This window comes from Panthera pardus, unplaced genomic scaffold (genome assembly GCF_024362965.1).
Source record: "Panthera pardus isolate Hobbes unplaced genomic scaffold, ASM2436296v1 HiC_scaffold_9, whole genome shotgun sequence".
Lineage (NCBI taxonomy): Eukaryota > Metazoa > Chordata > Mammalia > Carnivora > Felidae > Panthera > Panthera pardus.
In genome coordinates this window covers 2,912,063-2,926,516 of record NW_026527024.1, presented here as the reverse complement: position 1 = coordinate 2,926,516, position 14,454 = coordinate 2,912,063, and the positions used below count along the sequence as shown (strand labels likewise).

General features: G+C 46.8%; 1 protein-coding gene across 1 annotated transcript in view; it reads left to right on the top strand.

Annotated features, from left to right (window-relative positions):
• Window positions 1-14,454, top strand: part of KMT2C (lysine methyltransferase 2C) — a 284,438-nt gene that overhangs the window by 254,409 nt on the left and 15,575 nt on the right. The window contains 7 exon segments of the mRNA XM_019424862.2: window positions 2,092-3,762; window positions 8,155-8,367; window positions 10,637-10,778; window positions 10,927-11,074; window positions 12,619-12,797; window positions 12,970-13,106; window positions 13,964-14,213. Coding sequence (XP_019280407.2) covers window positions 2,092-3,762; window positions 8,155-8,367; window positions 10,637-10,778; window positions 10,927-11,074; window positions 12,619-12,797; window positions 12,970-13,106; window positions 13,964-14,213 — 2,740 coding nt within the window.

Below are 14,454 nucleotides of genomic sequence, written 5' to 3'. Positions count from 1 at the left end.
CAAAGGGGAGGCATGAGGGCATCTTCTAGGGTGACAGAACTCTTCTGTATCTTGATGGTGGCGATGGCTACAATAATCTCTGCGTGCGATAAAGTTCATAGGATTGTACACCAGAAAAGTCAGTTTTACTTTTATCAATTTAATTTTTTTTTTTTCCAACATTTTTTATTTATTTTTGGGACAGAGAGAGACAGAGCATGAACGGGGGAGGGGCAGAGAGAGAGGGAGACACAGAATCGGAAACAGGCTCCAGGCTCCGAGCCATCAGCCCAGAGCCTGACGCGGGGCTCGAACTCACAGACCGCGAGATCGTGACCTGGCTGAAGTCGGACGCTTAACCGACTGCGCCACCCAGGCGCCCCTCAATTTAATTTTTTTTAATAAAATTGAAAAGTAATCCAGATGTTAATAGGAGAAAGAGTAGACTGACTTAATAAAAATCAGAGCGCTGTCAGTGTAGTGAACAGTCCGGTAAACACATTCACATACGTTGTCTTCTTTAACCTTGTCTACAACTTTTTGAGGAAGCTAGTATTGTCACCGTTTTACACGGGAAAAGTCTGGTGAGTCGTCACAGAGGTAGGTGACATGTTGGCTCCTAGCTGATTATTGGGTTAGGGATTTGGGGCCCAGATGTCTCGTCTCCAAGCTTTAGCTACCACAAGAATGTGCCAACAGTATGGTGATTGTAACATAATCCGTATTGTTTAAAATTAGGACAGTTCTAGAGCGGGAGGGGAGTTCTCTCAAAATTTACTCTGTGGGTCCGTGTTTATTGCAAGTGAAATTCTTACAACGATAGGTGTTTCTTACAAAGTATTTTTAGCACTTTCATTGCCTTCTGGTGTCTTCCTATAAATTCCTTATGATGAGGGCCTAGCTTTTGCATATCCATGGCCAAATCCTATTGAGAAGCTAATACTGTACTTGGGAAATGAGACACGTCATCTGTTACTGTAGAGTTGCCAGCAGTCCAGTGTAATCTCGTTAAGATCAGCGATTGAGGATAATGTGTTGAAGAGTATTTTAAAATGGCATGGGAAAGGCACAGATGACCTCCTTTCTGTATTCCAGCTAATGCCCTAGGTACGTTCCATGTACTGCTGCCCCCCCCCCCCCCCCCCCCCGGCCCGTGGTACTTCCCCAGTTCTAGCCAGTCGTTGGTCAGGAGAGAAGAAAATGATAGCTCTACGGGCCCTGGAGACCCACCAAAACCCTTATGTGCAGAGAACGTGCTAGTCTGTCTGGGAAACCGAAGACAATAAGTTGAAAACATTTAGAACCACTGGGCTCGGTGTACTAGTGGAATATGCATCTAAAATTGGGTGGTTCCAGAGGACACGTGTAGCCCCTGGCATCACTGCCTGCCCTTCCTGAGCAAGGTGCACCTCGGGGCCTGGGTTACATCTTTAACTGAAAACGGTCTGTAGCATCTGGCACATCAGGGCCCAGGGGTCTTGGAATGAGTTCACTGACACAAGCCAGTCGTCATATCAGGAGCCTGTTAGGGACCATTCAAAGTATTCCCTCAACGTTTTGGATATTTTTTAGAAATATGTTATTCCTTAAATTCAAAGGGTTTTACCCACCCGGTCTTTTTTAACCTGGAGGGGAGGGTGGGTGTGGTGCACCTGCCGTTATTTCACACATTTCACGGTGTCTTCCCACCTGTGTGATTTGATGCACTTCAGAAATGAAATTATTTAAATGGTTACAGCTTCAGTTAAATCTTGGTCATTCCCACCTTGTGGGTTAATGTACCTTATAAGACTTGTATCTTACCTTTTGATGTGTGGCTCAGATAGTTTATGACTCTCACAGTAAGAGTTTTAAAATATGTTTTTCCAGAAACATATTTTGAATTTGCCTTGGGGACATCCTATCCTATCCGGCGAAGTTTCACAGGTGACTTTAGGAAAATCGTGTTGTTAAAAAGATTGGCCGTCCTTGGTGCTGATCAGTCTAATTTTTTGCGATTTTTGCCTCTGTACGATCCAGCTGCCTTATGTATCACCCCCACCATAATCATCAGCCAGCGCTTTGGTTTGATACCTGTGGAAAAAACGAGTAAGCCTCGCTTTATCATTCCAGATCCGCAAACAGCAGAAGGAGCATGCCGAGTTGATAGAAGATTATCGGATCAAGCAGCAGCAGCAGCAGCAGCAGTGCGCCATGGCGCCGCCTCCCGTGGTGCCAGGGGTCCCGCCCCAGCCGCCCCTGGTTCCGGGTGCCCCCCCAGCTGCCATGAGCCAGCCCAGCTTCCCCATGGTGCCTCAGCAGCTGCAGCACCAGCAGCACGTGGTGATTTCTGCTCACACCAGCCCTGCGAGAATGCCCGGTTTGCCGGCGTGGCAGCCTGCCAGTGCTCCTGCCCACCTCCCCCTCAATCCTGCCAGGATCCAGCCTCCAGTTGCCCAGTTACCAGTAAGAACTCGCACGCCGGCGCCAGGGACGGTGTCCAGTGCAAATCCCCAGAGCGGACCGCCCCCACGGGTGGAATTTGACGACAACAACCCCTTCAGTGAGAGTTTCCAGGAACGAGAGCGGAAAGAACGTTTACGAGAACAGCAGGAAAGACAGCGAATCCAGCTCATGCAAGAGGTAGACAGACAACGGGCTCTGCAGCAGGGGGTGGGGGTGCCGCCGCACGGCCCCATGCGGTCCCAGCTTCCGTTCTACAGCTCCGACCTGCCTTGTGACTTTACCCAGCCTCCACGGCCCCTTCAGCAGTCTCCGCAACACCAACAGCAGATGGGGCAGAGCATCCAACAGGGATCTCTTAATTCCCCTCCCACCCCAACGTTCATGCAAACCAATGAGCGAAGGCAGATAGGGCCTCCCTCGTTCGTTCCGGACTCGCCGTCAGTTCCTGGCGGAAGCCCCGGCTTCCATTCTGTTAAGCAGGTACACGGAGGTCTTTCTGGGGCCAGCTTCCAGCAGTCCCCAGCGAGGCCTCCTTTTGCACCTGCTTTACCCGCGGCGCCCGCAGTAGCTAGTGGCAGTCTCCCGTGTGGCCAAGACCCTGCCGCAGCCCACGGACAAAGTCACCCAGGGTCGACCCAGTCGCTTATTCAATTGTATTCTGACATAATCCCAGAAGAAAAGGGGAAAAAGAAAAGAACAAGAAAGAAGAAGAAAGACGATGATGTGGAATCCACCAAGGCACCATCCACTCCCCACTCAGATATAACTGCTCCCCCCACCCCGAGTATCTCAGAAACTACCTCCACACCCACCGTGAACACACCCGGCGAGCTTCCTCAGCAGGGAGAACCCGAGTTGGTGGAACCCGTCTGCCCGTCGACTCCCAACACGGCCGCCGGCCAGCTGTGCGCAGAGTTAGAAAGCAGGCTGCCCCAGAGTGAGTTAGCTCAGGGAGCTCCAAACCAACCCGCTTTCGCGGAGTCGGAGGCGGAAAAGCACTCCGTGGAAACCCCTGCCTCCACAGAAGAGGTGACACTGGAGACCACCGAGCCCCAGCAGTGCCCCGGCCAAGACGGGCCTGACCTGGAGGAACGAGCCAGAAATAAGGTCGAGGAGAAAGCCGGGGCTGGTCCTGTCTCCTCAGGGCAGAGCCCTCCCCATCCTGCTGGGGCCCCTGCTGCCAAAGGAGATTCAGGCAACGAGCTTCTGAAGCATCTGCTGAAAAATAAAAAGTCATCTTCCCTTTTGAGTCAAAAACCTGAAGGCAGCTTTTGTTCAGAAGATGCGTGTACGAAGGATAACACAGTGGTTGAGAGGCAGAACCCAGTGGAAGGATTGGTAAGTGTGCTCCATGAAAATTCCAGCTTGCGTTTTCCCCCTCTCGTTTTAAATCACAGTCACAACACATTGGTGCCAACCACTATATTAATTCCAACGTGGTTCTGCAACTTTCTTCTCTAAGAGGACAAATTTCAGTTTTGTTGTTTCTACCTCTATGGAGCCCAAGTTTTGACTCACACCCATAACCTATATTAAGTAATAATTTCCTTTTTTTTTTTTTTTTATCAAAGACCTGTACTAATGCACTTCATATGTAACATGTGTCTGATCAGTGCCACATTGAGTTTCGAACTAAAGCAAAAAGTGGATGTCAATGTCTTTACTGCAAATAGGTATGCAGTTTCTGTTAACCTCTTTGAAATACAGAAGATCGCTCCTGCACCCCTGTCAATACCCTTGGGAGCCCTCAGGGGTAACTCATATTGGGTATCCATTGTGTTGCAGTGTATTAATACTTGATGTCACACGAATGGAATCTTCCACAGAGATATTTTATCTTTATAGTTTCCCACGTATCAAAATTCTGCCCTTTCCAAGCTACAAAACGTTGAGTTTCCGTGTGTGTGTGTGTATGTGTGTGTGTAGGTTCTTTGTGAATGTACCTTTTGCAGGATTCCATCCCTTGCATTTCAGTGAACTTGCTTGAGCTCTTTCCCAAATGGGGGCTTCTGGGTCCTAAGAGTTGGTCAGCTTCGAATGCTCTTGCTTCCTTATCTTTCAGAAGCTGCATTGCCATTACTGGTGTATTCATAAAGCTTTCCCTACAGTGTTTCTCAGTTGGGATTTTACAGTTTTCATTTTTTAATTGAATGGGGTGAAGTGGTATATTTAGTTTAGATTTTCAATTTTAAGGTTGTTAATGAAGCCATTCTTTTTGCAAGTGTTGGCTTTGTGTTTTCTCTTATCTGACAATTTTGTTGAGATTGAGTGTTGGCCTGATAGATTCAGGTAATTTTTGTAAATGTGACTGGTAATATTTTTCCAGTCCTGTTTGTCCCCAATCAAATATGCCCAGTGTGTAGCCACTTTCTCTGCTGCGTCCTGTGCCCCTAGGAGCCCTGAGCTACTTGCAGAGTCCCCGAAAGCTCTTGCTGACTTCATGCTTCCCTGTATGGTCATATGCTCCTGTTTCTGCCTACTTCTCTCTTGTCTTTTTTTATATCTGGTCAGGGTCTACTTTTCTTTTAAAACTGGATACTAGAATCATCTTCTCCAGACCTTTCTCAGTTCAGCCATTCTCAAATATGTGTCAGTGGCCATGTGCTCACACAGTAGTCTCTATACTACCACTTAAATAACTTCTTGGAGGGCATAGGGTGCATCTTGACCACCTTTAGGTTCTCAGTATTTAGCGCATAGTAAGTACTTAGTGTATTGAATTGAAGCTAAGTCCTAATACTGATGATTCTATGTTTAAAAACCATAGAGGATGTTAGGATAGAAAAAGGAATGAGATCAGTCCTGTGTGTATAAATGCTTGGTCTGTGTCACACGGTTTCCTATCCATTTGGGAGGGTGGCAGGGGGTAGAGGTGCCTTATTATCGGGGCTGATGACGCCTTACCGTATCCCAGGTAGGTAGCCTGTGCTGAGCGCCTGCCTGGAGATAACATTTAGTCACGTGGCAGGAAAACTTACTCTCCCCATCTTACAAACGATGAAATCCATCTCCTTTGTAGTCCCACGGAAGGCAAAGTTGTCGTGGCAGTAGTTGGATAGACCCGCTCTCCCTCCATGCTGTCTGTTCCTTCACACATAAATTGCGGTTGGGAGAAGAGCAGCCTCCTGGTTGCTCTTCAGCCCTGGAGCCTTCCTGGAGAGTGTACGAGGTTGCTCTTCAGCCGGCATGAAGATCACGTGTCATCACTTAGCAGGAGTGTGGTCTAGGGGGGTTCTGTACCGTGGTTTCTGTACCGTGGTTTCGTCACCTGGACACAGGAGGAATAATACTGTTCCCTACTTTGTAGGGTTAGCAGGGGATTAATGGAGATAAAACACACTGTGCTGGTAATAAAAGGTGCATATCTTTGACCTGCCAGTTCCATATTTAAGAACCTGGGATAAGGAAGATAAAATGCTAAAATATGCAAAGATGTAACCACCTGAATAGCTAATGTCCTGTCTCTACTAATAGAGAAAAAAAAAAGAAAGAATTTAAGAGAAAGAAAATAAATTTAAATAATTATTTCTTTTTTTGTTAATTTTTTTCATGTTTAGTTTTGTGAGAGAGAGAGAGAGAGAGAGAGAGAGAACAGCGGGGGAGGGACAGAAAGAGGGAGGCACAGAATCCAAAGCAGGCCGTAGGCTCTGAACTGTCAGCACAGAGCCCGATGTGGGGCTTGAACTCAAGACGACGAGTTCATGACCTGAGCCGAAGTCAGATGCTCAACCAGCTAAGTCACCCAAGTGCCCCTTAAATAGTATCTATAAAGCTATACCTGAATGAGATTTTAGTGGGGGTTTTTTGTGGACATTAAAATTTATGCTATATAAGAATACTTAATGTCATGGGAAACAACATGTCAAGCCACTAAAATAAAAGAATGTGTGTCCATTGTGTTTTTAACACAATGTGTGTAGCCATAGGTAAAAGGTTGAACACAGATATGTTAAAATACTAACTTTTTATCTCAGGCAGACGTTTGGATGATTTTTAATCTTTTGTGCTCTCCTATAATTAGAAGTTTTCTTTGAAATGTAGTAATACCTGCTTCTAAGGGTAATTGTGAGGCTTAGAGATAATGTCTGCAAAGCACTTAAAGTGCGTGACCAATCCACACTTAATAAGCAACTATGTTATTAATGTCTTAAGAGCCAGTAAGAAATTCTTAGGTCCTTGCTGCTCAGAGTGCAGCCCTGGGGACCAGTAGCATTGCCCTTGTGAGCGATGCCACTTCTTACTCTCCAACACAGACTTCCCAATCAGAATATGTTTTTAAATAAGATCCCACTTGATTCCTACGCATATGGATATGGAGAGACCCAATTCTAGGCCTGTGGTTCTTGAACCTTGACTATATCAGCATCCCCTAAAGAGCTTGTTGGAACACAGGGTGCTGGACCTCAGTCCCAGAGTTCCTGGTGCAGTGGGTCTGTGGTGGGACCGGGGAATCTGCATCTCTAACCAGCCCCAGCTGGCCCTCCTTTTCCTGCTCTGGGAACTACTCTTTGAGAACCATCGATCTCCCCCTGGGATGGGTAGTCTGAGTCTGCTTAGACCTTTTACCCTCTCTTTTTTGAGCGTAGAGTGATGTTTCCATTTTCAAGTGGTTGAAAATAAAAATCTAAAGAAGAGAACTGTTTCACAACAGGTGACCATTATACGAAATTTAAGTTCAGTTTCCATGAATTTAAAACGTTTTATTGGAACACGGCCATGCTTGTTCATTTCGGAGCGTTCTGTGGCTGCTCTGGAGTGCCCAGGCAGAAAGTTGACTGACTACAGCAGGCACTACATGGACTGCGGAGCCTGAAATGTTTACTGGTTGGCTCTTTGCAGAAAAACGTTGCCACGCATGCTCTAAGCCATTCGGAGTAAATCTGGAAACTAGAATTTTCAAACCCGCGAAGATTCCGTGCAGAGTGCGTGAAAAGTCTAGCAACTGTAGTTGCCTATATAGCAAAGTATAGCTATGAAGTTTAGAAATAATGGCCCCTAAAAAAATCCCCACAGTTTTTTTAGGTATTTTTAGGTATATAAAAGCCTCTTCAAGAACTGGTTTATTCTCACTTCTTAGCCATTAAGTAAAGACAAAAGAAGAAAAAAGGTTTATTTGCTATCATACAGGTCCTTTTTCACTGGCTGTAAGCATGTGGTAGTCACTAGTCAGTCGCATTAACGATCGGGAGCTGATTTGGATGACCAGCGTTGTTTGTTTTTACTGATCTGAGGCCAGCCGTTCGTCTCAGCCCGGGCGCACAGGCTCTGGAGCTTGTCCGTGGTTTCTGCAGACCTTGTGTTTCCCCCATCCCTAAGGGGAACCCAAAATAAGTCTCAGCCCACCCCGCAGAGGCCAGCACAACCGTGTGGCTAAGAGCGCGCCTTGCCCCAGAGCTGCCAGAGAGCAGGGACGGGGAGCCCCGGGCGGCGCCGGCACCCGTGGGGTCCGGCCGAGGAGGGATGCTGGCTCCGCAAGGGAAAGGAGCCACCCTTAAGCATCCCGCCTTTTCTTCAAGCTTTGCGGCTCGCCAGTGGCCATACTTGAGAATAACGTTTGAAAACGGGGATGGCATCTCAGAAAACAGACCATCTGATGCCACTGCCTTTGCTCAACTTTTAGTGCCCCTGTGAGGAGGAGGGTGTGTCCTAGGGTGGAACCGGGTTGGCGTGAACTGCTCAGTCGAACACGTGAATGTTGTACTTACCTCTTAACCTTTCCAATCACGTCAGCAAACTCTGGGGGCTCAGATGCAAGGTGGTTTTGGATGTGGCAGCAACCCCTTGCCAAAAACGGATGGAGGAAGTGAGACCAAGAAACCGCGAAGCAAACGGACTCAGAGGGTGGGGGAGAAGGCCGCACCGCGCTCGAAGAAAAGGCGGAAGGACGAAGAGGAGAAACGCGCCTTGTCCTCTGCCACCGACACCTTTACGCACCTGAAGCAGGTGAGTCGCTCGTAGCCACTTCTTGGGAAAAGCCCTGTGAAACTGAAACCTTATCACCGTATTTCCTAATTCAAGTAGTGACAGGGATAAGAGATGTGTCACCAAGGAGTCTAGTAGATTTCCTAGTTGGAAGCAAAAGCGCGTGCCCAAAAGTTACAGTGGAGATAGGTGGACTGGTAGCTGATGGTCCAGCTTTCCAAACTGTGTTCAGAAGCGGCCTCGGGACCAAGAACAACCGTCTGTGTCACTTGTGACTCTGAACGCAAGGAAACGCGGCTGCTGGGCTCCCCTAGTGAACTCTATTCTTACACCTTTGTAGTTGTTACAGAAGGTGGGAGACAGCCACTACGAGTGCTCCTGGGGGCCCCCGGCCTCCCTTCACGCCCCGATTCTTGCCGAGCAGACATAAGGAATGTGCTTTTTTTGTCGGCTGCCTGGCAGTGTCCCTTTAAGGCAGATCAGAATAAAGCTCATTTTTAAATATATCTCAGAGATTCTGTGGTCTCTCTCACTTATTCTAACATTATGATACTTGAAATTTAAAGTCTCATTTTTCTCAAGCCTTGTTTGACTAAGTTGCCTCGGGTCTTAGAAAAGTTGAGAAGCACTCTGTTTTGTTTACCGTGTACATTACTCTTCAATGTGTTTTTTAATAGCAGCTCTCTCTGCTCCCTCTAATGGAACCAATCATTGGAGTGAACTTTGCGCACTTTCTTCCTTATGGCAGTGGCCAATTTAATAGTGGGAACCGACTTCTAGGAACTTTTGGCAGTGCTACCCTTGAAGGGGTTTCGGATTACTATTCTCAGTTGATCTACAAGGTATGTTTCCTCGCCAAGGTCTTACCTTGCTTCCTCTTTGGATACCATATCAGAATTGGTAGAGCTTGTCTTGTTTTCCGGCTAATCTTCGAGTTTCATTTCAACTTTGGTTCAGCTAAAAGATTAAAATTTCACTGGATGAAGAGTCTCTAACATAAACATTTGCAATTTTACGTAGGTAAGAGTTCAAATAGTGAAGAAATCCATTATGTGTTTCCACAGTAGAGAAAATATCTATTTTCCTATAACCTTTGTTAACTCTTAAGGTGAATCCAAATTCATAGTAAACAATAAAAAAATGCAGTTAGCAATTTTCCCTGAAAAATGGAAAAAAATCTAAAAATGTATTTTGTCTAATAATTGAGGTACTAATTACAAGTAGACATTAATTCTTACACTACTAAAATATCTAACTCAAATTTATCTTTTGGTATTAATTATTTTAGCAACATTTTTATAGCCTCAGTAGACATTCTTTACTTCACATCTGACTTGTGTAAAATGATCTTTTTGCAGAAATATTTGAGAGTATCATCATTTTTCTGGAGGGCTTCTCTTCTTACTTTAGTATTAAAGTCATTCTCTTGTGACGCTCCGTTTATTATCATTGTTGGCCTTTCTCTTCAGTCAGAGCCTGTCCTCTTATAAATGCTTCTCTTCCAATGCAAGCTGTTCTCCAACACAACTTCATTACCTTCACGAAATCCCAGATCTTTGCGAGATTTGGAATTTCACCTTGCCCTTGATTTTCATAGTATTATTGGTAGATTCCAGCAATCCCTGAGAGACTGATCAATCAATCAACAAATGACAAATTGATGACAAATGCAAAGCAGAGAGAAGTGTTTGGAGGGAGATCCATTTGTTAATGATTTAGACATTTTAGAGTTATTGTGACGACTTTTGCTTCTTATAGAGGTTTTGGACAGTCAAGATGCTAATATTGAGGCTATGAGTTGTAATTAGAGGATTAAGACCACAAATTCTCAAGTTTGTTTTTTTGTTTTTTTTTGTTTTTTTTTTAATAGAACTGGGGCGTATCTTAATGAAAATTGAATTAAAGGAATTTTTGAGAACTTTTTACAATTTATTGCTTGAATTTTAAAGCTGTCTTTCACTGGCTATAACAATGAAATTTAAAAAGGGATGTATAGAATAGAATAATGTAACTTTGCTTCTTAATTTCAAGGCTTGAGTACTCAAGCGGGGCAAAGTAAGCAAATAGATAATCTGTCCATACCGTCATGAGTATTTCTTCCACCACAAAACCTCCTGGCCTCGTATGTTTACTCTTTCTTCTTGCTGTGCGTTTAGGAATGAAGATCCATCTCGATAACATTTCTGTAGCCTTGCTTCCATGTGCTAAAAATTCACAGAACTAAGTTTTAGCAAGGTCGTGGCATATCTGCTCTGTAGCATATAATTTAAAATTTTTTGGTCTTCTGCAGCAGAATAATTTAAGTAATCCTCCAACACCCCCTGCCTCTCTTCCTCCTACACCACCTCCTATGGCTTGTCAGAAGATGGCAAATGGTTTTGCGACAACTGAAGAACTTGCTGGAAGAGCTGGCGTATTAATGAGCCACGAAGGTATGACGCTTGGTCTGCACGTTGTGCGCCTTTGAGGAGTGTGCCTTTGCCGGCCGTGTGTGGTGAAATGGCAGTCGAGTCGTCGTGTTCCACCCATGTATCCGTTTGAACTGAACGTGTTTTTCCTTATGTGTGTTCGCTTTTCCAGTTACCAAAAGTCTAGGACCGAAAGCATTTCAGCTGCCCTTCAGACCACAAGACGACTTGTTAGCCAGAGCTATCGCTCAGGGCCCGAAGACCGTCGATGTGCCAGCCTCACTGCCGACACCGCCTCATAACAATCAGGAAGAATTAAGGTAGAGTTCCTGTCTTCTCACATACTCTTTAGTTACTTCATTTAAAAAAAAAAAAAAAAAAAATATATATATATATATATATATATATATATATATATATATATATATATAAAGATATATATATATCTTTGGCATCATGTCTGTAGGGATAGCGTGTGACAACGTTTAAGGGGTAAAATTTGGTGAGAAATTTTCTCAAACATACTTTATGAAACGTTCTTACTATCGAATGTAATTAGTTTATGCATTGTTAAATTCCTAGATGGTGTAGGAAGTTCAACAAATAATCAAATAGACATTAAGGCAGTGGGAGTCTCCATGCAAAGTATTTCAGAGATCAGTGTCATTCACGGATGTTTGCGGCTGTCCAAAATAAAACAGCAGCAGTCACAGATATCAGAAACAGCTTTTGTGGAAGAGAAGTTAAGAACCGTCTTGTCCAGAGTTTTGTAACTTCTTTGTCTCAGTTTGGACCCGAGATTCTGTCTGGGGAGAATCTGCTTCCCTTAGTAGTTAACCCAACAAGTTAAATCTAAAAAGGTTCTTATGTACTTTGTCAATGATTCTCCCTTCCTTCCAAAATCTGGTAACTACCCTCTGTTTGTTGAGACATCATTCAGACTAAGTCCCTGCTTTATTAGTGCTAAAACTATGGACCAAAGAGGAGTAATAAGTCTTCCAGATTTAGAATCCTGGTCTCCTCGTTTTCTTCTGCATCTTACTGCTAGAAATTGCCAGATTTCCAGGGAGCAGTTGTGGGAGGCAGCTTCATAGGTGTGTATGTTTGCTGCCCTCGGGTGAGGGATCTGCTCCACTCCTGGATTTTGCAGGGACTCCGTCTGGAAGCCTCTCTCAGGTTTCCTCACAGTGCTCCTGCACACATCCTCCCTCCGCACGACAGCATCTCTCCTGGGGGACCAGTGGGAGACCCCAGATTTGGGAGGTATCCTACAGCATTAGCTTGAGGCTGCACTTGCCCTCTGACCTCAGTTGCGCTGGTTCACCTGTAGCTTCCTGGGCTTGACCATTCTCTTCTTTTCACCATACTTGATCGGTTAAGAAAAGTAAAGGCTTATGAGCACAGTGACCAAGTTTCCCCCATGTTCCCGCTCTGCACATCGGCACAGCGGGCTCTGCGGGTGTGCCTGTGGGGCGTGTGGCCTGGCTCTTTCCTTTCCCGCGGCAGACTGCTCCCACAGTCTCCGGGATCTGGAACTTGGCAGAGGTAGGAGTATCCGTCCTTTCTCTGCCACGTTGTAACCTGAACGTTAAATCTTTTGTTGGCGGGTCTTGAAATACAGATTCTGGAGCTTCGGTCAGACTAAACCTACCGTTAAAGTTGAATGTATTTCTTGTATCTTTTTCCGGGAGATTTCTCGTTTGGCCCTGAACCTGTTCGTTGCCTTCTTACATTATTGCCTTTATCCGAAGGACTCTTACAGTCATGCTCACGGGTGGGGCTGGGTCGGTGCAGGAAGCCCCCACCTTCACCCCCCCGTGGTGGGTTTGCACACGTCGGCGTGTCGTGTTTGTCCTCCTCTCAGGATACAGGATCACGCTGGTGGTCGGGACACTCCTGACAGTTTCGTTCCGTCGTCCTCTCCCGAGAGTGTGGTTGGGATGGACGTGAGCAGATACCCAGATTTGTCGTCGGTCAAAGAGGAGCCCCCGGAGCCTGTGCCATCCCCCATCATCCCGATCCTTCCTAGCAGTACTGGCAAAGGTAGGGGAGTACTCAGCCGCGTTGTTCCTCCTCCAGTGTGTCAGTTGACTGATGTCCACCTTTGGGTTCTCAAGAGCATTAACACTCAACCCACCTTTCTTTCCTTCCTCCCTCCCTCCCTTCTTTCCCTCTCTCCCCTTTTCCTCCTTCCTTCCCCACCCCCCCCTTTAAGGTTTGGAATCTAGAAGGAATGACATCAAGACTGAGCCTGGCACTTTATTTTTCACACCGCCTTTTGGTTCCTCTCCAAACGGTCCCAGATCGGGTCTTATATCTGTGGCAATCACTCTGCATCCTACAGCTGCTGAGGTGAGGAGGAAGCAACTTTTTCACGTTGGAAACTCTGTCCCTGTCTTTAAAGGTGTGTCAGGTGGCTGACGACAAGACGTGTGCAGCAGGGTGATGAGGACAGAAGCTCAGAGTTAGGTGTAGGGTCAGTAGTCACCGTAGCCGTCTAGGCTGCTTCCGAGCGCCACGGCGGGCTCGCCGGAGCCAGGGCAGAACGAAGCTCGCGTTCTCGTGTTTTTATTAAAGCGTGTGCACTGGAGAGAGAAACCTTTTGATGAGCACACATATAAAAAGCGAGAAGGCATTTTATCAACCACAGAGGTTTTGGCAGCTGCTGCTGTCGAATACTACTAAATTGCCGAGAATCTCTCTCTCTCTCTGTCTCTCAATTCTGTGAGGATGTTGGCAGCCACACTGAGCCCAGTGATAGGCCGTGTTGGCCACCGACAGAACCTGGCGCTGATGTGACAGCGCCCATCCCCGTGGGCTGTCGCAGAGCCGGGCGGAGACCACGCCCGGGAAGTTTCTGCCCAGCTGTGAGAACTGACAGGGTCTATCTAGCTCCCTCCTGGTGGTGGCGTCCGTTCCGCCTGTCACATAGGAAGGCAGCCGGAAGAGGTCGGTGTTCGTGCAAATACTTAACGTTAGCTGGGATCCCCGTGTGGGGATTTCTCTTTAGACAAGCGTTCTTGGGATGCTGCTCCATTCAAATGACTTCTTCCCCGAGACTCTTAAGCCTGCGTACACGTGCTTGGGTTTGCTCGCACTTTACCACCGTACGCGTCCGGCGGCTGGCAGCCACGGAAGGATGCAGTTGGCCTCTGTGGCTCGCCGTCGCCCTCGGTGGGGGTGACGCAGCGTTCACGCCTCTGTTTCAGAACATCAGCAGCGTCGTGGCTGCGTTTTCCGACCTTCTCCACGTCCGAGTTCCTAACAGCTATGAGGTCAGTAATGGTCCAGATGTTCCATCCGTGGGTTTGGTCAGTAGCCACAGAGTAAACCCAGGCTTGGAGTGTCGACAGCATATATTTCTTCGTGGGCCTCCGCCAGGATCTGCAAACCCTCCCAGATCAGCCAGCTCTTACCGGCTGAAGCCGCCCAGCGTGCCGTTCCGTCCAGCGAGCGATGGTGAGCTGCTCTGCGTCCCGTTGACCTCGAATTCGCCCTTGAGTCCCGGGTTAAGCTGGTTCTCGTTAAAATCCCACTTTAGTTTTTAACAACTACCAGGTGGCATGTTGGTGTGTGCTCCTGGGTAAATTAACCGTCCGCGGGCGTTCTGTCGTCTGTGGCGTGCTGGCCTCAGCGCTCTGGGATGGACGTCCTGTCACGTCGTCCCCCAGGAGGTGCTGGCACGCCAGCTCCCCGAGCA